This window comes from Microcebus murinus, chromosome 22 (genome assembly GCF_040939455.1).
Source record: "Microcebus murinus isolate Inina chromosome 22, M.murinus_Inina_mat1.0, whole genome shotgun sequence".
NCBI classification, from domain to species: domain Eukaryota; kingdom Metazoa; phylum Chordata; class Mammalia; order Primates; family Cheirogaleidae; genus Microcebus; species Microcebus murinus.
In genome coordinates, this window is record NC_134125.1 from 11,717,182 (window position 1) to 11,744,712 (window position 27,531).

Sequence of the window (27,531 nt, forward strand, 5' to 3'; positions counted from 1 at the left end):
TGTTTCGAGTGTCATGGGCCTATTTTCTGACTGTTAATAATGAGAACTATATGAGTGAATTATAAATGATGCATCTTTCATTAAATGTAATTTTATTTATTTATTTATTCTGAGACAGTGTCTCCCTCTGTTGTTGCCTGAGCTGGAGTGCAGTGGCATTATCATAGGTCACTGGCTCACTGCAACCTCAGACTTCTGGGCTCAAGTGAATCTTCCTATCTCAGCCTCCCAAGCAGCTGGGACTATAGGTGTGTGCCACCACACCTGGCTAATTTTTTATTTTTTGTAAAGATGGGTTCTCAGTGTTGTCCAGGCTGGTCTCAAACTTCCAGCCTCAAGCAGACTTCCTGCCTTGGCCTCCCAAAGTGCTAGGATTACAAGCATGAACCAATGTACCCAGCCAGATTCTTACTGTAATTCTACAGTGAAAGACAACCTTATCAAAACATGAAAGATAGTATTAGGGCAAATTGCTGTAACCTTTGTCTGCCTCCATTTTCTCATCTCTAGTGTGGGGCTGAGTAACACCGTTCATAGTGTCATGGTGAGGACAACCGTAAACTGTAGCAATATGTCTAACACTCCTCCTGCAGGGGCCAGGAACTGAACTGGCCACGTTCACTGCTCAGGCAAGCTTAGCTGTAGAAGCTCATAGGCCTTTGCACACAGATATGCTGGTTCTGTGCTATTTGTGGTTGACTTCAGGATGGATTGGGCAGGTGATTTGGTTTGGTACTTCCTAGGTCAGTGTCTGGGGAAACCCCAGAATTCTTAGGTACCCTCACAAAGGGAGTGGCCTGTAAATGCATGAACTTGGACCTGCAGTTCAGAGCCAACCTGGAAATGGTTTGATAAACTGCTTGTGGTGGCTGTAATGTTTCTTTTCCTGGTGTTTGCATACATTTTTCTTTTTCAGTCTGGCATTCTAGGATGTCTCTATGAGTAGAATACCAGTGTGGGGTTGGAGCCCATGAGGGGAGGGAAGCCACAGGACGGAAATTAGGAAATGCCCTAATCACACAGGTTTTTATCTTAGGCCCTTTGCTTCTCTTTCAATACCTTTTCCCTCCAAAAAGCTCTTCTGTTCTTGTAACTTTGTGGCCCCTACACAGGTGACTCTCAAATCCTTCCCTTCCTCCCTATAACTGCTAGCAGGACAGTTCCACTTGGATATGTCCAGTTTTGTCCCTCAGCCTTAGACTTAAGGTCTTTGGGTTAAGTAAGATCATTATGCAGATGATCTTGTGCAGTTTCTGGTGTCGAGGTGCTTAATAAATGCTGATTTTAATGGAATTGATGTCATCATCATTTTCCTAATAACAGAAATAATAATAGTAGCTACCACTTACTGAACACTTCCTGTGCGCAAGAAACTGTGCTTGGGACTTAGGCTATTTCTAACCCTTGTGCCCATCCAACAAAATTATGGATTATTATTATTTTTTTTTAATTTCAGCATATTATGGGGGTACAAATGTTAAGGTTATGTATATTGCCCTTACCCGCCTCCCCCCATACTTGGTATTCTTGAATACATTTATTCATGCTTGCTTTTTGACTTAACTATTCCACTCTTCTCAACCTCCCATGTGTAAATACACAGTCTCTTTATTTTTTATTTTAAAAATGTTTTATATATATTTTCTGAATCGATAATAAATTATCATGGCAAAATAATTCAAAAGTCACAGATTGTAGTAGAATACGCATCTTTCTCTTGCTTCTCTCCAGCTAACACCCAGTTCTCTTCCTTAGGAGCAACCTATGTTTAGGTTTTAGGGTTTCCTTTAAATACTGTTTCCATGAAGCCACTGACTTCTCAATTAGAAATAATGTCATCTCTTCTTCTCTTTTTCCCTATCCTGATCTTTGCCTGTCTGTATATAATTTTTCATTTTATTCTGAGAGTTAACAGGTAATGCATCATCAGATTCCTTCTCTCTGCTGAACTGAACTTTTTAATACATGTTATACACTTCTTCACATACTTGCCACTACTAGCAGATACTTACCAGCCTGCTGTGGACTGTAGTTATTTGTGAGCACATATTTGCTTTATATTCTGTAATCTCTGGGGCAGGGGCAGGGGTAGTGTCTCACATCCCGTGCCCTCTAGTTCTGTGCCTTTATGTATGTATGGTAACTTGGACATGCTTAATAGCTTAACACGTTAAGCTATTAACATTAAAGATGCTTAAGTAAAAGCGTCTTTGTCTTTTTGAATGCCCGGATAACTTTGAATGCAGTACCGTACGTGCCATAGAAAGTGACTGTGGAATGTGATGAAAGCGAAATGCTTTGTGTTTGGCTATCCCAAGAATAGTATAAACTTCATCCCCTTTTCCTTACGCAGAACCGCAAAGGTGCCGTGAGTGAGCTGGAACACGTTCCTGACGCAGTGTTATGTGACGTGCATTCTCACGATGGTGTTGTCATTGCTGGGTAAGCAAAACCATTTTCACTTAGTGCTTTTGTCTGAAGGTCTTCCATTTTTCATGTACCGCCCTCGGAGTCCTAGTGACCTTATCTTTCCTTGAGAGTCTGTCCCTTCCTCGGTTACAGCCCGTGTTGAAGACGGAAAATCTGTGATTCTGTTCCCCGGGATGGGAGCGCTCGGAAGCGAGTGGCGAGAAGCACGTTGTGCAGAGAGTGCGTCTGTAGTCCATTTGTCTCAATATGTCTTCCAGCTTTTAAGTCACTCTTGTGGCATGTTATGTTAGATTTTCATTAAGGCAAACAGTTTGTATTTTATGAAGACATAAAAAAGTCAAGCAAAAATATTAAGTGTTGGCACAAACAGGTCCTGTTCTTATTCTCTTGTTCTGAAGCCTTTGTGGCCACATATGATCTTTTCTCTCCGCCACACCCACCGCATAGTAGGTATTTGCTGTTTAAGCTCTCCTGAAATAGGCTTTTTATTTGTCTCCCTTGCCAAGACATTTAATTTAGTTTCTGTAAATTCCTTTGGCTTTTGTTCTAAAAACCACTGTCATCAATTCTTCATGTTTTGCTGCAGAGGTACATTTCTGTATTTCTTTAACATACAATAAGATCTGTTTTCTTTTTGAATCAGGAAGGTACATTGAAGCATCGTCTCAAATTGTACGCTTAATGCCATAAATTGGAGACCAGAACACTTAAATTTCCAAGTTTGGATCTGCTTTGGAGTGAGCCACCTCAGGGAGGTTCCTGCCTGCAGGAAAACAAAGATAAACCTTGGGCTTAAAAACTTAGTAGTAGTTGAGTCTTTTTCTTTAAATAAAAAAATTTCCTTAAGCAGGATTCTTTAAAAAAGAGCACCACTTGAATTGAATTCCCAACAGTGAGATTATTTTAATATTTTGTGGTATCCAGTGCCTATGAAAAAGTATTTTTGCTTTAAACAAGATATGCCCAGGAGTAAGGCTTTCCTTCGGCTTCTGTTTCACTGGTTATGAGTTAGGGGTTAATGCCCTTCCTGGGAGTGCTGTAGAACTATTATTTTATAAAGATTAGTGGACCCGAAATCTGGAATTCTGTCCATCCAGTTATCAGTACGCATTGGGCTACTGTACCTTTTGCAAAAACATGGGCCTAAGTGCTCCTGATACGCAAGGTCCTGCCCCCCCCCCCCCGAATTCTGCAGTTGGTGGTAACTCCAAAAGCTACTTGTGTCATTCTAGCTTAAAGGGGTCTCCGCCTAGTGTGTAAGAAGACACTTGAGGACAGAGTGCTGGGATTGGACTGAAAGAGTTATAAAGAGAAATGTGAGATAAAAGAGAGACTTTAATCTTAAAGCTAATTATGAATTTCATATCTGGACATGGAACCTCTGAAAGGCAGGCCCACTGCAAGTGAAGATGCCAGTCCGTCTTTCCCTGCCTCTCTGCTCCCTCGAGGTCTGTTCAGCATTACAGATTATGCCAGCACAAAGCAAAGCGATGGCAGAGTTTTGTGGATCAATAGGTTGAAACTTGATCTGTAGGTCAGAGAGGCTCCTCATGGCTCCTCTTTCTAAGAGAACCTTATGTTTATGGCTTAGCCTGAGATACTTCAGTCTTGCTTGTATATGTAGACCATCTTGTGTTTATCATTAAAATTTTATCTGGTGGTTACGATGCTTGTTTTCTGGGTCAGATCTTGAATCCCTTTTCATTTGAGACAGCGGTGTTTGTGGTTACCTCATTCCCAATCAATGTTGTATTCACCAGGCTTTCTACAGTTATGTATCTCCAAGGAGCTTCTTAAAGAGACAGTGGCTGCCTCACCACTTCTTTCTCTTGTACTTACCTTGCATTTCTCTTATTTTTTTCTTCTCTTCCCTTTTCTCTTTCTTTTCTACAAGTGGAATCTATTCAGAGGCTTAGTTTTTTTGTATTTAGCACTAAACTATAGAAAATTTTTGCATTTAAACCTAATAAGTGTATTTTATATCCTTGATGGAGAGGTTGGAAAATCTCCTCACCTTTTCACTTCTCTATAAATGTTCCTGGTTTTTTGGGGGGTCATGTTGCATAGGCTTAAACTGTAAGTAGCCTCACAGTCGACCCAGTCTTGGTTCTTCCTTACTCTCGTCACACAAAACTAGAGTAACCTTAAAATAGCCATTCACTCATAAACTCACCTGACAGACCCTCGGGTACCTATCATGTGAACAGGACCTGGCCCCTGCCTGCCTGAGGCTTGTTTTTCCAGAAGAGAAGCAGGCATTTTTCTCAAAGCATTTGAACCTTCACCCTTTTGTCCATAGGTTTTGGCTTAGTAAAGTATCTAGTGAGTAATTTCCACTTACATTTTCCCGATGTTCCATGTTCTTTGACATTTGTTTCCAGCCTACCTTTTTTCTGATTACTCTCCTCAAGAGTCCTTTTGGTTTTTTTCCCCCCACACTGTTCTATTTAGTCACTTCTGACCACATTTATTTATTTATTTTAAAGGTAAAATACAATCATGCACCACATAAGGACAGTCTAGTCAACAACAGGCCCCGCATATGATGGTGGCTGTACCACGTAGCCTAGCTGTGTAGTAGCCTAGTAGCCATCTAGGTTTGTGTAAGAATATTCTATGGCGTTTGCACAACAACAAATGCTAACGAAGCATTTCTCAGAATGTATCCATTATTGAACAGTTCATGACTGTATAATTCACATACTATAAAATTCACCCTTTCAAAGTGTACAATTGGGTGATTTTTTTTTTAAGTAAATCCACAAGGTTGTGCAACCAACACCACTAATTCCAGAACATCTTCATCGCCCCCAAAAGAAACCCAGTACCCATTAAGGCCCAGTCCAGTCCCGTCTCCTTCCAGAGGTTTCTGTAGCACTCCAGCCTGATAACCTCCCCCCCTAGTATCTGCTTGTCTCTTGACTCCTAGAGAAGTGATTTTCTGCAATGATTCTCTGTCTTTAGGGCAGCTAAGCATGCAGCCTCATGGCTTCACGTAAATATTTCTGTTTACGTTGTTATTTTATTTAGAAATATCTTTTCACTTTATAGCCATCTACTGTGTTTTCTTTCCAGTAATTTGTAAGCATCTTTTAAAACTAGGGGTGGTGGCCGGGTGCGGTGGCTGAAGCCTGTAATCCTAGCATTCGGGAGGCTGAGGTGGGAGGATCGTTTGAGCTCAGGAGTTTGAGACTAACCTGAACGAGAGCAAGACCAAGACCCCGTCTCTACTAAAAAAAAAATAGAAAGAAATTAATTGGCCAACTAATATATTTAGAAAAAAAAATTAGCTGGGCATGGTGGCTCATGCCTGTAGTCCCAGCTACTCGGGAGGCTGAGGCAGGAGGATCGTTTGAGCCCAGGAGTTGGAGGTTGCTGTGAGCTAGGCTGACACCACGGCACTGTAGCCCACGCAACAGAGTGCGACTCTGTCTCAAAAAAAACTAGAGGTGGTACGTAATATTTCATTAATTGTATACTGTTTTCTGTGGAATAAGCATTAAAATTTAATATACAGATTCCTCCTGCCACCTATATACTACATGTTATGTGGGAAACTGGAGAAATGCCTACTTTCTCTTGTCTGTTCTCTAAGTTTCTAGTTTTTTCAACTTAGAAGCATACAGTTTTAAACCTGGACGGAATTTCAGAGATGATCTGTTCCAGAATCCTCATTTTGTGTGAGGCGGAGGTGGCTCAGAGCCAGGATGGGTGCGGAGCGCCGGGCCGCTCTGCTGTGCTTTTGTCACATCCACGTGCGCACAGAGCCGGGCAGCGGAGCGGCTCGCTTCTCCAGCCTGCGTTGGCTGCTCGGAAACCTACTATGTTATATTGTCATTTTGGTTTTTCTTTTGTGGCATGTATATTTCTTTTCTTTTAAAGAATAAAAGCGGTGGTAAAGCCATGCTGTTTTTCAACAATGTTAGAAAAATAGGAGAAAGCCATCTAAATCCTTGCATGTAACACAACCCCAATGATGACTTTTGGTGTATCTGGTTTTCAATTTGTTTTTCTTTGCCTATTTTTACATAATATAGCCTACATTATATTGTGGCCTTGTTCTCCTCACTGCTCTGAAATTTTTTTCATGTTATTACATACTTCTCATTATTTTATTTTTTGATTTGTAGCAAAAGCTCCTAGAATCCTAATTTTCTTACTCCCCTAGTAGTGGACATTAAAACCATTGCCTATATTTGGTTTTGTGTATATAATGAATATTTTATGTATAGAAGTGTGCAGATTTTTCTCCTTTTTAGTACTACAAATCTTTAAAAATTATTAAACCTTCCTTTTTTTTTTTTTTTTTTTTTTGAGACAGGGTCTTGCTCTGTCACCTGGTCTAGAGTGCAGTGGCATCATCATATCTCAATGCAGCCTGAAACTCCTGGGCTCAAGGGGTCCTCCTGCCTCACCCTTCTGAGTATCTGGGACTACAGCTGCGGGCCACCATGCCCAGATAATTTTTCTATTACATTTTTTGTAGAGATGGGATCTCATACTTGCTCAGGCTGGTCTTGAACTCCTGGCCTCAAGCAATTCTCCTGCCTCAGCCTCCCAGAGTGCTAGGGTGACAGGTGTGAGCCCCCGCACCTGGCCAAAATTATTAAACTAAAAATTATTGTAGGCCGGGCGCTGTGGCTCGTGCCTGTAATCCTAGCTCTTGGGAGGCCGAGGCGGGCGGATTGCTCAAGGTCAGGAGTTCAAAACCAGCCTGAGCAAGAGCGAGACCCCGTCTCTACTATAAACAGAAAGAAATTAATTGGCCAACTGATATATATATATAAAAAATTAGCCGGGCATAGTGGCACATGCCTGTAGTCCCAGCTACTCGGGAGGCTGAGGCAGAAGGATCACTCGAGCCCAGGAGTTGGAGGTTGCTGTGAGCTAGGCTGACGCCACGGCACTCACTCTAGCCTGGACAACAAAGCGAGACTCTGTCTCAAAAAAAAAAAAAAAAAAAAATTATTGTAGAAACTTTAAATTCCATGTAAGTGTATAAAAATAAAGAGTTCTTCCATCATCCTCTCCTAGTCTAACATTCCTGATTATTTTTTAGGCTAGAGTCCCATAAGTGGAATTACTGGATTTAGGGGAATGAATTAGTATGATTTTTCAGATTAATAAATTGTTTAAAAATACTTTTTATAATCCTCAGCTTTTTTCCAATTTAACTTTATGATGTGAAGTCTCCAAACCATCCCTGTCATCTTCTTGTCAGTGTTGTATGTAATAAGAGCGCACGCCCCTCCCCCGCCTCCCTTCTTTCCTCTCCCCGTCTAACCTCCCACAAGCTGGCTTCCATCCCAGCTCTTCCACCGTGCTGCACACTCCGAGGTCACCACTGACCTTTTGGTTAACGAACCAATGGCCTTTTCTTGGCTTGTCCTTTCCAGCCTGCTAGCAGACTTCGGTCCTATTGACTTAGCCCTCGAAATGGTGGGGACGCTGTGTCAAGCATCTTTGTGCCCTCAGAGCCTAACCTCAGTCCCAGTAGCCAGGAAACTGAGGAAAGTGTGTATGGAAGGAAAGTTCTCCTTTGGTGACCCCACACTCCATGAACTTCCTTGCACTCTTTGAGCTCCTTCTCTGGCCCTCACACTCACCTTCCTGTGGTGTCAGTTGGCCCCTTTGGCAGGGATGTAGCATCACAGAAAAACAGCCGCACCAGTTAATTGTCATCTTTGCTGGTGAGATAAGTGGGCATTCCTCATCCTAACTTATTCCTAACTGTGACTGAGCCATTCAGACACAACATTTACTTTGGTTTTTCAGCTAAAATTTCCCATTTCTTTAACTTGAGAAAATTTGTGTTCAGAAGTCACCAATCTCTACAGAATCAGTCATTTGTCTTTCAAAGTTAAGCATCTGGGCCAGGCATGGTGGCTCACGCCTGTAATCCTAGCACTTTCGGAAATCGAGGTGGAAGGATTGCTTGAGCTCAGGAGTTCAAGACCAGCTTGAGCAAGAATGAGACCCCGTCTGTACTATAAATAGAAAGAAATTAGCCAAACAACTAAAAAAATAAAAAAAATTAGCTGGGCACGGTGGCGCATGCCTGTAGTCTTGGCTACTCGGGAGGCTGAGGCAGGAGGATTGCTTGAGCCCAGGAGTTTGAGGTTGCTGTGAGCTAGGCTGACACCACAGCACTTTAGCCCAGGCAACAAAGTGAGACTCTGTCTCAAAAAAAAAGTTAAGCGTCTGTCTGCATTTTCTCTGTGGACCTCTTGAAATGCTAGTGAGGTTTAGTGTGTGTTTTTCTTGTGTTTTGGAAGAAGAGGTACTATCTAGAAAGTTTGTTGATAAGTGATCAGTAAACGTGTGTTTTGTTTGTTTCTTTGTTTTGTTTTGCACTTTGGTGGTGACAGCTCTTAGAATTTTAGAATGTTTTTAAGGTTTCATGTTTTTCCTGGAGGAAAAAGAATAGAAGAAAAGGGGATAAGAGAATATCTCTGTTCTGTTTGTGATGCTTGGACTGCTCTCCCCGTTACACTCTGGAAGTTGAGTGTGGCAAACAGATGACATCATGAGTTCAGGAGGGTCACAGTAGAAAACCTAAGGTGTCAGGCTAGGTGTAGTTTGCTGTATGCAGTGAAGGAGAGCCACCTAGTGAACGAGAGCATCTCAGGTAAAACCTGGAGCTCTTTGGAGGCCCCTGTGCCAGCTCTGCTAACCATTAAGCTATTAGTTCTCCAAAAGCTTTTATCAGATGCCCAGGAGTATGGTGGTGTTTTGCAATAAAGTCCCTCCTTGTTACTTAAGATTCATAAGGCTGAAGCATTTCAGTTTGCATAAGAAAACATACTTTTCTATTCACATTAGAGGACCATTTTTCTCCCCTTTCAATTTAAAAATATATTAAGCATCCTCTTTGTGTTCAGGTTTTTTTCATTGCCCCTACTAAATGTTTTCTCCCTCATTTCTGCTGATGTGATCTGCCTTTTTGGCATAGCTCCTGCCTTTACTGGAAGGAACAGCAAGTGTGTATCCATGTTTCTCCTCTGCCAAATGTGGTTGGAGGGAGAACTGTATCATTTAATGTTGTAAAATATTAGTTTTCTTCTTTCCCTAAAAATACTCAGTAGTCCCGTTTTTGTCTCATTCCCTTTGAGGCAAGTGTGCTCAAGTAGGTATATGACAAAACTGCCCACTCCTCTCTAGCTACCAAGTGAATTCTGGCTACTGCTTCAGCTGCCCAGTGTGACCTGATTCATATGTGTTTTTTATCTTTAATAGCTCTGTCCACACAACCTGGACATAAGAGTTGAGAGGGTTTCCAGTCTTCTGTAGACAGGAAGGCAAATTTGGGACTTGGGGTTTATATATGTAAAATCTGGTGTCTGAATCTCTCCTTGGTTCAGTTTGCCTGTTGATGCTTTAGTAGAATTTTATCATTGTTTATAATTAAGAACTATTGGAAAATATCAGTTTAAATGTAGTCACCTAAGGTAACTTGAAATACCTTGCGTTTAGCCATTTTTTCTTTATTATAGTGCCTCAATATGAATTAGTTTATATTTACCCTAAATTTTAAAATATTTTCTATTGAGGAACAGAAGTGCTCAAGGATAATGTTTCTAATACTCTGCTAGCTTTGTGTGAATGTATAAAGAATAATACCAGTGGATTTTTTGAGGCTCTTGAGATAACTGATACTTTCTAAGTACAGATTGTTGATAAAGTTGTATTAGAAAAATTTCACACATACACTTACTAAGGACATGCTTGCCATCTTTCTCCTTTTTAAAAAACGTTCAGCCTTGTTTTGTGTAGATTTTTGCTATTGCCTATTATGGCATTGGACTGTTTCCCATAAGGAATTTGATCATTGTCCGTTAGTGACCTCTTTTTAAAAATACTTTAAAGTTTGTTTATTTTCCTCTGTGAAGTATACATGCTCTTCTGGTAAATAAGTCTGAGGTAAGATATTGATAAGTGACTAGAGGAGAGAGCATTACATTTATTATATCTTTAATGAAGGAGTTCGAGAATATCCTTAATAAATACTGGTGAACTCATGATGGCATTTATCCATCTCTGGTTCTCCAAGGAATAATGGGAAGGGCCACAGCTACAATAACTCTGCATAATCATCATTGACTCTGACTCTATTGATTGTGATTAACCAAGATGTATGGAAAACAGTTTTAAGTGTGTAGTGCATGTATCTCGTAAGATCCATTAAGATGTTCATTATTTTTCAATTGATGCGTCTTAAGTTCCACTCGATGTTTGTAGTAGTGCATTTCCACAGAAAGACTCTGCACTGTGGGATTGAGTTCATTTTGTTAATTGCATAATACAACACAATCATGTTTCATAGAAAATAGTAAATACTCTTTATTGATTTGTAATCTTGGTACTATGGAGCAAGTGATAGTTCTTAAAACCCTCTGCATGTTAAGGGCCTGAAAACATTTCTTGAAATGCAGGCACTGTAGGTTTAGGGGCCTCTGCCTAATTGCTCAGTAGGCTTTAACCCATTTCCCTCTTCTAGGTTTAAGTCAGTAGATTCATTAATTCAGTCAGCATTCACTAAGCAGGGATGAACACCCATACACATCTCTTGCTTTTGGGGAGTTTACAGGCTGACAAGGGGTAAAATTACTGGTGGTTCCAGAGCAGTGTGGGAGACGTGAGGGTTGGGGAAGAGCAGGGCACATAACACGCTAGGGAGAGGTGCCTCTTACAGGCTCAGCATGGGCCAGGTTCCTCCTGGGAGGTGGCATTTCAGCTGAGGCTAGAAAGATCTCTAGGACTTGGCCAGGCAGAGTTTTGTATGGGGCAGGGGTGCTGCCTTCCTCACTCCCCAGCCAGTTGTGGTCATTAAAAATCCATTACAGCATTAATTTTTCTGGTAAGCTGAATGGAATACAGTTTCAGAATCCTCCTCAACACAGGGCTGTAGGCAGCCACTACCACTTTGTTGGATTTGACACTTGCTGTTCTGACCTGAGGCCTCATGATAAGGCTCCTCTTGGCTGTTGTAGGCACTCATCAGGATAGAACTGTGACTTCCTTTGGGGGTGGCTGTATGCGTGGGATCCTGTAGAGGGGGACGTTTTATCAGCTGTTCTCGCTTTCCTTCTACATCATCGGAGAAGCAAGTGTGGGAGGACGGCTTGCATCTGCCTGGCCCCACAGGCCTGCTTCCAGCATATTGAGATTGTTCTGCTAGCTTTTCACCTTCCAGTTGCAAGTCAGTGGCAGGATTGATGAGTTAAGGTCTGGGACTGTGTCCTGCAAGCCTGAGTCACAATATTGAGAACAATAAATTCCTTATATTACCCTTAAATGGAGATGGTTCTTAAAAGCAGCATTTGTTTAAAGACACTGTCATCCTAGGAGGCAGAGTGGCTTGTTGCCTATGCAGTGATTGAGAAAAACGAGGGGCACATTTTGATCCCAGCTGTGCCACTAAAATGTTTCTTGTGACCTTGGGTAAGTCACTTAACCTTACTTGTGAGCATTTTTAAAACAATCCCCCAGGTTGTTATGAAGAGCCTTGAAAAAATTTGTTTTTAGCAAATAAGAGCTGGCACGTGGAAGTGGATTGGAATCCCTGCTGTGTATTTATGAAGAAGAAAGGTTAAAGGTAGTTTTTAGCTGTACAGTGTTTCTTTCAGTCTCTTAGTCTAAATAAGTAGTCTCCTTATTGGAAACTTACTAGTTAATGAAAGCTCTTTGGTGGTAAATCATTTTAAATTGGCAATTGCTCTGGTGTGCCGAGCTTGAGAGATGTTCTACTCTCATTCGTTCAACAAAAGAAATCAGCTGTGGTCTCTGACCTATTTATTTAGAGGTAGACTCAACCTTGCCAAGTGTAGAAAAGACTGGGAAAGCATACAGTTTCACTGGCCCGTGCCATGGGCTGCGGCACATCCTTACTCATTTGGAAAAGGCTTTTTTCTCCTTCAGTTTTTCTTTAGTGTTCTTACATCAGCTAGTATATTAGTTGCAGTTGTACTTTGCACAGACACTAATTAGAGAGCCATCAACATTGGGGTCCAAAGGCTTACTGACAATGCAACTGTCATAGTGGTGTCTTAATTGGTTGAGTGTAATTGTCATTAGGCAGCAATAAAGACATCTGGAGCTCTGGATAAAAATCAGCCTTTTCCCTACCTCCATTCGATATCTGTTCTTGCTTCTCCTGGCCAATGTTGTTAAGCACTTTTAGATCACATTTAGGGTTTGGTCCAAGTCCTTCTGCCTCAACCAATGTTTTACTCTCCTGAAAATGTCTCTTTCTTTAGCACAAGTTCGTTAATGCCGAGTCTGACTCTCATGCTATATGGCTTTCATGTGCATTCAGTTTGGGAGCATGCTGCTGAGTTGTAACTCGGTACCCACTGAAATAGGATATTTAGTCTCTGTTCCATCAGTATAGGAGACAGAGTCTTTTATATTTTACCTCCTGAGTCATTTTGCAGCAAAAACATTTATGTTATTACCATGTTCTTTGGCCGTGAAGAATAGAGTTAATTGAAATAGGTATCTATGGAGAAGGTCATGTTTACTGGGATAATTTGGCTTATCCCATGTTTTATAGAGATTATTTTAGTCAGTTTGGAAATAAGCGCAAGAAATCTAGTGCACCTCGATGTGTGCGTTCTGGTTGTTTCGCTAATAATTAGCGCAGGAGGGTGGGCTGGGGAAATAAGAAGGGGTGCCCCTCAAGCCAGTGAGGTTGTTACTTGTGGACACTCCCTTTTAATCGCCATTTATTTTTGTGTGCTTATTACAGAGAGTCCATCTGTGTGCAAGGAGCTGTTGTGGAGGTACAGCGGAGCCTTCACGAGGGCTTTGTAGTCAAGTCGCAGAGACGTGATCTATGCATATCGAATATAACAACAAATGTCGTTTCTTCAAATAAAGGGCGTAGTAGTCGAGTCAGGGAAGCCTTTGTGGAGGAGGGGAGGGTCCGTGCTAGACCTTGCGGGGTTGGCAGGTTCGGGCCAGGTCAGTGGTTCTCAGTCTGGGCTGCACATTGAAAACACTGATGCCTGGTCCCACCCTCGACAGTTAGGTTTAATTGGTCTGGGGTGCACTAGAGTAGAGGGAGTTTAAAGGCATTCAAGGTGGTTCAGATGTGCAGCCAAGGTGGGAGCCCCACAGGCTGGTGCTGAGGAGGGAAAGCACTCCACGACGGTGGACGATGGACTGGGGTTCAGAGGCAAGAGTGTTTACAAGCTTGTCTGGAGGCTGGCTCTTGCGAAGGAAGGGAAGGTGAGGCTGGGGAGAGGGCTGGAAGCTCCTCTGTGGAGTGTTTTTAGTAGGCCTCATAATTATACCTTTATCAATAAGGCATTAAGAGATAAGACCTTACAGAGGGCTCCCTGGGTGTGTGTCAAGCACTGTTCTCGTCTGACTGTTGTCCTTCTAGTCCAGCGATCCCCATCCTTTTTGACACCAGGGACCGTTTTCATGGAAGACAATTCTTACACAGTGATGGGGGGAGTGGCTGTAAATATAGATGAAGCTTCACATGCTCACCAGTGCTCGCCTCCTGCTGTGTACCCCCCTCAGTTCCAATTTTTCCATAGATGGGTGTAGGAGGGGCGACGGGGGTTGGACAGAGCTCTGTGGCCTGGTCTCTGACAGGCCTTGGTATGGCACCGGGAGTTGGGGACCACTGTTCTAGTCAGTAGATGTACAGCTGTGAGCAAGACCCCGACCTCAGAGGCTTATAGGTTGGTAGGGAGACAGTAAGATAATCACACATAGGCCCGGCGTCGTGTGGCTCACGCCTATAATCGTAGCACTCTGGAAGGTTCAGGCGGGTGGATCGTTTGATCTCAGGGAGTTTGAGACTAACCTGAGCAAGAGCGAGACCCCGTCTCTACTAAAAAAATAGAAAGAAATTAGCTGGACAACTAAAAATATATATATACGTAAAATTAGCCGGGCATTGTGGTGCATGCCTATAGTCTCAGCTACTCAGGAGACTGAGTCTCTGTATTTCTGAAAGATTTTGCCATCCTTCTTTTCTGAATCAGCTAGTTCCTTTCACATAGAATTTAACCTTATGAATCTAATCACACACACTCTAGAAATTCAAGCTGTTACTTCTATTCAGTGTCTCTGTAGCTAAGCAAGTGGCCTTACTGCAGAGAACGGCCTGAGTTGTTTTCAGGGTGTCAAGTTGAGCCCACTGTTTTGGGTGCAGTGGGGTATGTGTTCTGGTATAGGGCTCCTCGTTGAGAAGGGTGATCGGACGGACCACTGCCTGAGTGAGAGCCTGGGAACCGGTGGCCGTGCTTTGGCCGGAGTGGTGTCAGCGTCTGCCCTTGCTTGCGCATCGCCAGACTCGAGGACCCTTGTGCTATGAGCATTTCTGTTGACTAGAGGATCAGTGGGCAGGGGTACAGCACCTAGTTTCAGATAGCCTGTCTCTCCAGTTGCACTCTCTGTAGGACACACACACTCCAGTCGCCGTCCTGTAGTAGAGAGCCAAGTTTTCCAAGGTGGAGAATTGGTGTGACAGAACGACCTTTGGATTGTGTAATATATGTGTTTACTGTAGCTTCATAATCTCGGGGGAGTACTCGTAAATGAGGCACTCCTCAGTCGGAGCCTTCTTAGTTTTTTTTATCAAGGAATCTTACCTGAGATTGATCTTCAATAGCTATTTCATAAAAGTATCGTATCATAGATTTCAGTGATTCAACGAATCTCAGAGGTTATCTTATTCAGTTCTACAAAGAAACCCTGAAGGAACTGTGGCTAGGGCCTCAGGAAGACGGTGAGCCCCTTAAAATTGTCTGCCTGTCTTCGTGTTTGTGTGGGTACAGCTTGAGGCCTTAGATACATTTCTCCCTGTCTGCCCCCATATCACACAGTTGCTTTACATGCGGAATGAACCTCTCTGTAGCAGATGTAAGCAACTGAACTTAAATACCAGTGGCAGGCATCACCCCATCTCATCATCTGTCCATTCCATTATCCCAGGGGCCTTGTGTCTGAGCAGATTCTGGCCCTGCCTTGGCTTTGATGGAGAGAGTCATTTGTTGGAGTGGCAGTAGTGATAGCAGAGAGTGAGCGCTCCTGTTTTCTAAGTAGACAAAACTAGGGAGTGTCATGCACTCAGCAAGAGCTTTTCATGAGAAGGCAGCACTGTCTGCCTGCTAAAGTCAAGATTTAATTGTTTCAGCAAATCAATGAGTCTTCAGGGACTTTAATCAGTCAAATCTGATGCATGGATGAGGTATTAGAAAGCCTGTGCCTGTAAGACATTAGTTCTTAGTATCCCTGCAGCACCTCTCTGTCTTTCGTGTGTGTGTGTGTGTGTGTGTGTGTGTGTGTGTGTGTTGGTGGGTAAATAGTGTTGCTTATACAGATATGTTAGCGATCCCTTTAGTGGGAACACTTACGGTAGCAGATTTTTTATAATAGTGTAAAAGGAAAAGCAAGGAGATCTGGATACCCACTTCTTATTATCATTTTCTCATTTGAAATTGTCACCATTGTGCTGTGAGAATGTGAAATGCATTCACAGCCTTCTGTCATCTAGTTGACATTTTCTCCTGTTGGAATTACTCGTCTAAACAGTGCTGCAGGAGTGGTTCCACACCGACCAGATCTTTTTCCTCTGTTGTTTTAAGGCCCTCCACATTTCCCCCACCACGGCCCTGTTCTTCAGTCCCCTTCTGGAACCAAGCATGTCCTTCTTTTCCAGATATACATCAGGGGACGTGAGAGTGTGGGACACCCGCACCTGGGACTACGTAGCCCCCTTCCTGGAATCAGAGTATGAGGAGGATGAGTCTGGAATGCAGCCATATGTCTCCTTTGTGAGGATAAACAGCTCGCTGGCGGTGGCGGCTTATGAGGATGGTAAGTAACCACAACCCTCCTCCCTATTAAGGAAAAAAAAAAGCTTTACAAAAATTAAGCAGCTGTGGCTGGCTCCCCCCTGTAATCCCTCCATACGTACATGTAGGCACACACACATGTTCACACACATAGTCACTTTTGCCTCTATGTGAAGAAGTTGGCCAGTAACCCTCCATGCATTAGTAGGCGTTGGAACACAGCACCCATTAAAACTGGTGTTTAATTCCTCCTGGAACTGTCAGGCTGGGTGTTAGTGCCAGGCACAAGGCTGGCCAAGCCATCTTAAGCAAATAACTTGTTTGGTGTAAAATATTAAATATACTTGGCCTACTTTTCCTGTAGCCTCTGCTCAGCCCAAAGAGAATAGTAAAAAGGGGATAGCATAGATAATCTATTGACAAATATGGAAATAGAAAAATAAAAGTCAATGCCTACCTTTTCCTGGCATTTATTGATGATAATATATTTTCTCTTTGGCACTGATAGAATTCTTTTTGAGCAGCCGTGGGTTTATTGAACTAGGTAAGAATAGTCTAAAACTAGTTTCTCTTATTTAAAGAGATACTTGACAGGTTATAGCTAATGCAGATAATAATTTCAATGGTGTGATATCCTATATACCTGCCTCTCATGCTCCTAACCCTTGTTATATTGTAAAGTTTTGAATCGCCAAAAGCTTTTGTTTCCCTACTTGCCTGAAAGTTGGCCCACAACGTATTTCAGAATGTTAGTGTTGTGATCATGGCATTAGAGTTGTTGTAACATCAGCAGTTGGCACAGAGGGACAAAACTATAGTGGGTATGGGGAATTTTATATCCACGTGCTGTTCTAAAATAAAAATTAGTGAGATCTTGAAAATATTTTTATTACTTTAGCAACATGAACTCTGTTCTTTTGGTTTGATACTAGTGGACACTGTTTTTCTTTTCAGCCTATACAAATTTAGCCAAGCTTTTACTGTGGCATAATTATTCTAAATATTTGAGATATGTTTATTCAGATCCTGGATAGATAACATAAGAGCAGCTTGAACGTATTTGCTACTTTGCAAATTATCAGTGAGTTTTTTTGTTTTTTTTCCAAAACACCTATGTAAAGGTTGCAGTACTTTTAAGGTAGAATCATGCAGTTTTAGAATCATTTCATATCCTCACCCTGCCATTCACACACATGAATGTGCACACACATACTCTTCTACAAATGGGGAAACTGAGATCCAAAGAAGCCAGCTAAATAATTTGCTTTGAGGTTGAAGTTGGCAGTGAATCCAGAACTGACTGTGTCTCCCAGGCCATGCTGCAGTGATGGTGCTGATTATGGACCCTAAACACAGAGGCGCTTGTAGAAATGTGCACCTGATTTATTTGTAGCCCACATCTCTCATCTTGTGAGCTTGAAAATAAAGCTTGAGGTAACATGCATGTGTGCTGCTCCTGGCTTTATTTTATTTTTATTTTTATTTTTGAGACACAGTCTTTCTTATTGCCTGGGATGGAGTGTTGTGGCCTCATGATAGCTCACTGCAACCTCCAACTCCTGGGCTCAAGCATCCTCCTGCCTTAATCTCCTAGGTAGCTGGGACTACAGGTGCACGCCACCACGCCTGGCTAATTATTTTCTTTTCTGAGTAGAGACAGTGTCTCCCTTGCTCTTGCTTAGACTGGTTTTGAACTCCTGAGCTCTAGCGATTCTCCTACCTCAGCCCCCCAGAGTCCTAGGATTATAGGCATGGGCCACCATACTGGGCCTGCTGCTGGCCTTATGTTGTTGGTTAGAATTGTTTTTGTTGCTGTCATCCCCATTGTTGCACAGAAATATTGGCAAACAATGTAGATATGATGAAGAATCTACTTTCTTTGGTAAATGCTTGGCAAGTAATTGCCAAAATATATTTTAAATACTTGATTTTAAAAATTGGTAAAATTTGGCTGGGTCTGGTGGCTCATGCCTGTAATCCTAGCACTCTGGGAGGCTGAGGCAGGAGGATTTGGTGAGCTCAGGAGTTCCAGACAAGCCTGAGCAAAAGTGAGACCCCGTCTCTACTGAAAATAGAAAAATTAGGGTGTGGTGGCACACGCCTGTAGTCTCAGTTTTTTGGGAGGCTGAAGCATGAGGGTCGCTTAAGCCCAGGAGCTTGAGGTTACTGTGAGCCAGGCTGACACACAGCACTATAGCCTGGGCAACAGAATGAGACTGAAAAAAAAAATTCAATATCAAAAAATAAAATTCAAATAGAGCAAAAATGTATATCAAACGTCAAAGAAAATATATCCAAAAAGAAGTTGGAATGTTCCTCGCTCTCCCCACACTTCTAGGCCCTCTCTCATCTTTCACGTTGGGCCCCCTCTGTTTACTTTTCTGTACCTTTCTTCACCTCGTAACACATACTGGTGATCTTCCATATTAGCACTTATAGGGTAAACTTTATTCTTAATGCCTGTGTAATATTGCATTATGTATCTGTGCTATAATTTATTTATTAGGGCCCGTATTGATGTGCATTTGAGTTGTTTATTTTTGTCTTTGAAAACAGTGCTGCAAGCAATATCCTTGAACAAATGCCATGATGGACTTGTGCAAGTGTAGCCCTGGACTCAAGTGCTAGTGATTGCTGAGTTGGAGGCTACGGCTGCTTTAGGTTCTGATAAATATTGCCAGATTGCCCTCAAGAAAGTTTTGCCAGTTTAGTCTCACCAAAAGCATATGAGAGTGACTGTTTCTTCCTACATGACTGATATGTGAAAATGGTATTTTACTGTTGTTTTTGTTTGCCTTTTTTTGAGACAGAGTCTTGCTCTGTCACCCGGGCTAGAGTGCCATAGCGTCACCATAGCTCACTGCAACCTCAAACTCTTAGGCTCAAGTGATCCTCTTGCCTCTGCTTCCCAAGTAGCTGGGACTATAGGTGTGCACCACCATACCCAGCTAATTTTTTCTATTTTTAGTAGAGATGGTATCGCTCTTGCTCAGGCTGGTCTTGAACTCCTGAGCTCAAGCCATCCTCCTGCCTCGGCCTCGCAGAGTGTTAGGATTACAGGCGTGAGCCACCGCGCCTTGCCTTGTTTGCCTTTCTTTAATTATATAAGTATATATGAACATCTTTTCATTGTGTTTTTAGTTCTATTTCTTTCTCTGCAAATTATTTGTTCATGTCTCTTTCCATTTTTTCTTTTGGGTTTTTATCTTTTCTAAGAAAAGGGCTTAGAAAATAACCTTTGCTACATATATTTCAGACATTTTTTCAGTTTGTCATTTATTCTTCGATAGACTTTGTTTATGGTTTATTTTTGTAAAAGGTAGTTTTATGTGCATATGTGTATGACTGGTTTTTAATTTTTTTAGCCATAAGTGAGTGGGTTGTATTTTGTAATTTAATATTTTTGACTGATACATTTTTAGGGTTCAGATCAAAATAATAGAAAGTTACATATTGAGATGTCTTGCTTCCACCCATTTTTGTCTACTCCATTCTGAAGTAACCATGTTTTTTTACTTTCTTGTATATCCTTGTATTTCAGTATTACAAACATAAGCAAATATGAATATCCTTATTTCCCCTCTCCCCTTTTAAACAAAAGCTGTCATCTTATTTACATTATTCTACCTTGGCTTTTTGACTAATTCACATATCTTGAAAGATAGTGTAAAGAGAATGGCCCATTTTCACAATCACGTGGTGGTCCATTATGTCCAACTGTTGTGGTTTACTAAAGAATAGTCATGTTGTGTCTGATCTTTTGCTATTACAAACAATGTCATAGTGAAAAACCTCGTACAGATATTACTTCATGTGAGTACAGGAGGGATGGTTTCCTATAAAAGGGAATTCTGGGTCACGGTAAATGCAGATGGGGTTATACTATTTTTCACTCTTACCAGCAAGGTACGGGTATGCTCATACCCTCAGAGTTTTACCAGCAAATTATGTTTCATACTTTTGGGTATTTGTCAGTTTGATAGATAAGAAATGGTCTCTGAATATAGTTTTAATTTAAATTTCTCTTATTGTGAGAGAGGGTTGAATTTTTAAAATATGTGTATGTGCTACTTACAGTTTTTTCTCTTAACTTCTCCTCCCCTCTCCTCTCCAGTGTCTTTGTCACCCTAGCTAGAGTGCAGTGGCATCATCATAGCTCACTGCAACCTCAAACTTTTGGGCTCAAGTGATCTTGCTGCCTCAGCCTCCCCAGTACCAAGTAGCTGGGACTGGCTAGTTTTTCTATTTTTAGTAGAGATGAGGTCTCTCTCTTGCTCAGGCTGGTCTTGAACTCCTGAGCTCAAGTGATCATCCTTCCTCCTAGAGTGCTAGAATTACAGGTATGAGCCAGTGCACCTGGCCCTAGTTCCTCCTTTCTTCTTCTGTTTTTCTGTTTTTGTTTTTTTTTTCCTATTACTGTTATGGCTGGTTTTTAATGTTTTTAGCTTAATATAGAATTCATTCTGAGTTAGTATGAGATAAGGATCCAAGAATATCTTTTTTCCAGCCTCCTTAGAAAGCCCTTCTTTCTCTACCTTCCTGGTTTGAGGCGCTGCCTTATAAGCTTTTAGATATAAGATTCATTTTGTGTCTGGGTCTGTTTCATGACTTTTATGTTCTGTTTCAGTTGGTCTGTCTGGCAGTTTAAGTTTACATCGTTAAGTTTATCAGTCCTTTTGGGTTTCATATCATGTTCAGGGAGACAGTTACTCTACAATTAGGTAAAATCTATAGATCCTCCAAGGCTGCAGTGTTTACAGTGAAATCTTTGGTTTTTGTCTCAAGTTCACTTTGGTATTAAAGGTTATTTCTTTTATAAGAGCTCTTGTGTTTTCTTTCATCTCTCTCATACTGAGCTTGTTTTACCAGTCTGATCTGGGCAGTTACTATTTCTGTGATAAACAACTTCTCATTCTTTCCTCAGACTTCAGGTGGCTTTATCTTTGCTCTCACTTCAGTTTAGCAGATTGACACTATGATATTTATACCAAAATTTTCATGAATAGCTACTTTTGGCCAAAGACAGAATCAGATAGTCAAACCCACATTTTTATATCATTCTTTTCCAGGAGCAGCTAACTAGCACTTCTTAGGCAAATACATGGCAAAAAGGAAATTAGCTTTGTGTATAAAATTCGTGACTGTGCCCACAGAAAAGAAGAATAAGATAATAAAATGAGTTAATGAACTTTAGCTCTCTGGTTATGCCAAAGTGAAGCTCTGTAGCCACAGAGACCCCCTCGGTAGTCTACACACGCAGTCTCCATGGGAGGAGGATCCAGGGGGAGAAAGTAAGTCATCCCTCCATTCTTTTTAGCCTCCTTGCCCTGCAGGAACAGTGTACACGCACCTGGGGTGTTGAGATTTGGCAAGGTGATCCACAGTTGTGATTTTTTTGAATTCCAACCCACTGGCCTCATATTTCTTCTGCCTTGTTTCCGATTGTCAGCACTGGCCGTCCTCCAGTTTGATTTTACCACTAATTGTGTTGCACGTTACCGTACCGAAATGAATCAAATCAAAATGCTTTTCCTGGAGCATTAGATAAAGCAGGCGAAGGTTCTGAGTAATGAGCAGATGCTGCTAATGCAGGGACAGTGGAGACCTTGCCAGGACTCCATCTGCTCCATGCTTGCCTGCCTTTGGCCTGGCGCCACAGCATTAGGGAATGGCAGAGTGCTCGACACAGAGTTTGTCTTGAAAGCTTACTCTTTGGTGAGAAATGAGATTACACACTTCTTAGGTGCAAAGAAGTTCTTATTTGTCCCCGTCAGTGGAGAGAAGAGAGACAAGATCCAGTGTATATTAGCACGTGGAAACCTAGATGGGACAGCCAACAGTCCTCTTTATGTGGTGCCATCAAGCAAGGCAAAGTGGCTTATCCACTTCTGCAGCACTCCCAGAACAATCGTCTGAACACACACATGCTCCATTGTCTGGGACTCTGCCTGCTCTGGGCTGAAGTGACTGTGATTTCTCATTTAATGACATATGAACAATGGATGGGAGTGAGTCTCTCAAGCTTCGTTTTAGCAGTGAACAGTAGGACCATGTTTTAGTTAGATGGCTGTGAAGACTGTTTCTAAAGTTTTATATATAATTTCATGTTTAATAAAAAATCAGTTCTTAATAGTTTTGCTGATGTATATTGAGGATGACACTTGAAGGTGATGCATGACCTTTGAATGCAATGTACAACTTCACCACCACCCCTTTGTGAACACTGAAATTTTAGAAGTGGATTTTAACATGCTGAAGCACTGCTTGGGAAATGGCTAGGACAATTGACTAGATTGTGGAGAATTTCGGTTTTTGTCAGTACCTTTCTTTTCCGGTCATTTTTCTCTTAAAAGTTTCAATAATCCATTCTTGCCTGATACCTTTGCCTACCCTTAGGTCTAGGAGTACTTCTTATTCAGACACTCGGCAAACAAAACAGAATGAAACGCCTCTTTAACAAAACTCAAAAAATACCAGGTATAGTCCTTCTAAAGGATAGAGTACATTTATGAACTTAGCCAATTTTTATTTAACAGTAGGAATGCTCACATTTTAAAGATATTCAAAGGAAAATTTAAAAATTTAAATGCAGGGTTCTGAATTTAGGTGGTTTTGGTGTTTAGGAAGTCTTTCGTAGGGCATTGAACTTTGTAGTTGACTGCCACCTGGCATGTTCTAGGATATTAGATTTTGTTTCATAGACAAGCCATAGATAGAGACCACATTATGTGATGGAGGAAGTTGCTGAATGAAAATCCTGTTTTGAACGTTTTTCTATAGTGAGAAGAGCTTCAAATTATACTTACTTATATATACTTTGGACAGAATATGCGTTATAACGGAATAATGGGGCAGTGTTCCTCACATGGGAGTCCACAGATATGGCCTTAGGTAGGAGTTGTGGGATCTCTAGGAATTTTTTAAAAAATCTATGTTTTTATTTTTATGGCAATACTAAAAAATAACCTAGATCTTTGACCCTGTGACTGAGCTGTGCTTTGGGATTACGGTATCTGAATTTGCACTTCATATGTACAGCCTGTTGGCACCTAGTGATCGATCACCTGCGTGCCCGTATTGACCTTGTAATGAATTGTTCTTCATGCTGAGGGGTGCACAGATGAATTCTTAGGGATCTGCAAGCTCTCACATTCCCAGAAACACTGGGAAGGGAAGTTTTCATGCTATTAGGCACAGACTAGCAGATGACCAGTTTCTAGGATAACTATATCTTTTTGAAGTTCGTAGTGGGAATAACTTAAAATAATTTTTCTCATGTAGAAGACAGTGACACATTGAATTTATGATACAAAATTTAGTGTTAATCCTTTGGTTTATTGGGAATAGTTTTACTGAAAACTGATATTTAATAGTATGTAGCATGATGCATACATTCAAAGTTGCTGTTCCATTTGATTACAGTTGAGGTTAAAAATTTAAGGAATAGGCCGGGCACGGTGGCTCATGCCTGTAATCCTAGCACTCTGGGAGTCCAAGGCGGGCAGATTGCTCGAGGTCAGGAGTTTGAAACCAGTCTGAGGAAGAGTGCGACCCCGTCTCTACTATAAATAAAAAGAAATTAATTGGCCAACTAATATATATAGAAAAAATTAGCCGGGCATGGTGGCGCATGCCTGTAGTCCCAGCTTCTCGGGAGGCTGAGGGAGGAGGATTGCTTGAGCCCAGGAATTTGAGGTTTCTGTGAGCTACACTGACGCCACGGCACTCACTCTAGCCTGTACAACAAAGTGAGACTCTGTCTCAAAAAAAAAAAAAAAAAAAAAAATTTAAGGAATAAATAGCACAAGGTAACTTTTGGAAGATAGACTAGAGAAATAAATTGCCTAAGTTCTTAAATGTACCTGATGACAACTGGACATGAGTTTATTTGCTTTTTTGAGGAAGATAAATCAAATTTTAAGTGAGAGAATTTAATTTCCCTTTCAATACCTGCAGTTTTGATTGCAGTGTTTATTTAATTCTAAACCCCAGGGTTTTTATCAATGCAGAAATAAGTGTATGTGTGGAATGAATACATCTTTGTTTTAAAAGCAAAATGTGTCTGCTTGCCTGCCTCTTCATTCAAGAAGCCATCAGGCAGGCCCAAGTGGAGTAGGAAGGCAGCCCAGTGGAGCCAGGGACAGTGTGAGGAGGGAATGTGAGTGACGCAGCGCCTGTTGAGTTTGGGAGGTGGCAACATACAGGGAGATTGAGCAGGTAAATACACTGAGGATTGTGGGAGCCTGTTTTCTTACCATCAAAGAAGGGAGGTACAGGTATAGAATGGGGATAGCCAGGATGATCCCTGCGGGGCTGGACTGCAACAGGGGATGTCAGTGTGGAATCTGTGGTGTTGGGCTAGATGGAGAAGCAAACAGGGGTGTGTGTGTGTGTTTATGTGTGTGTTCACTTATGGCTGGTAGCAGTGAGTACACCTAGCACCCAGCTCTTGACAGTATCACTCTCCACTAAAAGGATAGGGCTGCTTGAAGAACTGGCTGACTCCAGGGCTAGAGCAGGGAGAGAGCAAAGTAAGCCTCGAACGTCCTGTCGTACCAGGAAGTAAGGAAGTACTTGAAGAATGATGGTGATACATCACAAGAACGCAGCACTGAGCTCAAAGGTGTGCCCACTGACCAAATCTGGGACAGTCTGAGTATCAAAATAAATATTGATAGTAACAGATTACAACCCACTGAATAAAATGGGAACCTACGAGTATACACTGATAAAAATAAATAGATGAATAAAAAAAGGGAGAAGAGAAAATTTTCCTTACAGTAGAATGTCAGCTAATAAATGTAGAAAGAATGATGGGATTAGAAAATCACTAATTGGCAACCATCATGGTAGTCATTGATTCAGACCAAAAAAATCAATTGAGGCTAAAACCAGTGAGTAAGAATGGATTGAGGGATGGGATTTTTGCAGTCTCAAAGAATCTCCCCACTAAACACTTACTAATTAAAAGGGAGAAAAATGTAACTTTGCAGTCAGGCCTGGCAGATACCTTCTTAACACAGTGATCAAATTTAACCTTATCAATAGTGGCACAAATTGATGTCCTGTGCCATGTGACAGGATGCAGTGAGAAGAACACAGAATCACTTCTGTGATATTCCAGCCAAAAATGCATAGGCTGGTCTGATCATGAGGAAATATCGGATACATCCAGATTGAGGGGCATTCCACGAAATGACTGGCCTGTCGCCTTTAAAACTGTTAAGGTCATGAAAGTCAAGGCCTGTCTAAGGGCCTATTCCTGGTTGAAAGAAGCAAGGGGGACATGGCAACTGAGTGCAATGCATCGTTCTGGCTTGGATCCTTTTCCTGCAGAGGATGTTCCTGGGCCACCACGCCCAGCTAATTTTTTCTGTTTTTAGTAGAGATGGGGTCTTGCTCTTGCTCAGGCTGGTCTCAAGCTCCTGAGCTTAAGTGATCCTCCCACCTCTGCCTCCCAGAGTGCTAGGATTACTGGCGTGGGCCACCACGCCCATCCTGTATCCAGTTATGTTGTAAGAAGAAACTGGCTGGAGCCAGTGGCTGCATGCATGGTAATGTCTCTTTCACATTATCTGCCTTCTAGTACTTTCCCCCGTAGAAGAGCTAGTCCAAAGTCTTCACCTTCTTCATCTGTTTTTCTTTTGACTTTTAACTGTAAATTTTATTTAGCACATTGCCATAGTCTTGGTTGCCTCCTTTTCAGTTTGCTGTCTCTTCATTTTTGATTCTTCTTTCTCAGGTGTTCTGTGTTGAGCTTGAGAGCTACTAAATACAGTCCATCTTACTTTTCTTTTGACTCAGTTTCTGCTTTGGTGATCTTGCTTATTGAGATTCTTTTACTTGTCAATCTAACGTGCAGCTTCCATAATGTTTCCTATTGTTTTCAGCCTTAGGCAACAGAGTTCAGCTTTTAGAGCTGTGGTCAGCTGGAATGTTGAGGATGACATGCACAGTAGCTCAGTGAGGAGTCAACTTTGTTCAGCTTTTTCCTTTCTTGGGACGATCCGTGATTTAGCTCTTCTTTATGGCCTTTGTTTGCACTGACGTTAATCTCTCTCTGCACCTCTTCCATGAGAGCAGAACTGTCCTTTGTCCTCTCAAATTTTTTGCTACCTTTATGTCCCTGGCCTGAATTGTAGAGTGACAGTGTGTGGACTTCATGAAGAAGCACACGTTTAGTGAGTGTTATGGGTATATTTAAAATCTTTATTAAAATGCTTTGCTTTTGGTTGCCAAACTTCTTTTGACTCCTGCTTAATTTCTTGATAGGCAAGTATTTATTTACATGGTGGAAATTGAGACTGCCAGTTGTCTTTATACATAGTCAACTTCATTCAATGTTCCTTGAACGCGGTTAATTGATCCTGTCTATTTAACAACCATGAAGCCTAAAGCAAGCTTCAGGTGTTTGTTGTGCAGGCCCAAGAGGGTAGGAGCTCATGGCTGAAGTAAGTTCTAATTAAGAAAGCACTAAAGACCACAAAACCAACTCTAGTTCAAGAAGAGACCAGTCTGTGACTTTCTAAACTGTTAACTTGTTTTAAATTTGATGGTACATGGAAAAGATCAAAGGAGGGGGGCAGTACCAATTGTGTTTTTTTCCAAAACCAGTTCAGCAGTTATTTACCTTTCAAGCAATTAACATAATTACCATTATGCTAAAAAGTAATTTTGGAAAGTTCTGCCCTGAGCTCTTATGACTCCACTGGGACAGTTTTAGTTGGGACTTATCTTTTTGATGGAAGCCTAATTGCAGTTTTGGCTTTGTGCACACAAACAGAAGCAGCTAATTGTTTAGGCAAATAGCAGATTAATTTAAATATGCATCCCTAATAAAACAAAAATGGTATCCATTATGGTCCTTGTTCCCATGACGAGGAATATAAATATTCTGTGCAAGTACCATTAGATAGAGGTCTTAAGGATTGTCGACATTATTTCACAGTGGTAGCACTTTCCAGATATCGAGTAATCTTTACAAAAGCTAACATAAATCAGTTTAAACTCATTTAGATCCCATTTCCACTATGTGCAGTTTCATTACCACACTCTGGCTGGCCTCCTTTGGGAGGTGGGAGGGGCATGTTGCAGACTGGCATGGGTGCCCATCCACAGCTGCTGAGCAGGCTTTATGTCTCCTCAAAAGACTGGCCATCGTTACTCATGTCATCGTTAATGACGGTTCCTAGCCTAGGCTGAGCTCAGAGTTCCTTTTAGCCTGGCTGCCTCAAGTCAAGGTGGAGGGTCCAGAGCGCAGGGAGCAGGTGGAACTGCCAGGCCCTAG

General features: G+C 41.7%; 1 protein-coding gene across 2 annotated transcripts in view; it reads left to right on the plus strand.

The window, feature by feature from the left end:
• FBXW8 (F-box and WD repeat domain containing 8) overlaps positions 1–27,531 on the plus strand; it is a 116,433-nt gene that overhangs the window by 38,912 nt on the left and 49,990 nt on the right. For both annotated transcript variants that reach the window (XM_012756547.2, XM_012756546.3), the window contains exons 4-5: positions 2,354–2,442; positions 16,109–16,266. In XM_012756547.2, the coding sequence (XP_012612001.1) occupies positions 2,354–2,442; positions 16,109–16,266 (247 nt within the window). The remainder of the gene's footprint in view (positions 1–2,353; positions 2,443–16,108; positions 16,267–27,531) is intronic.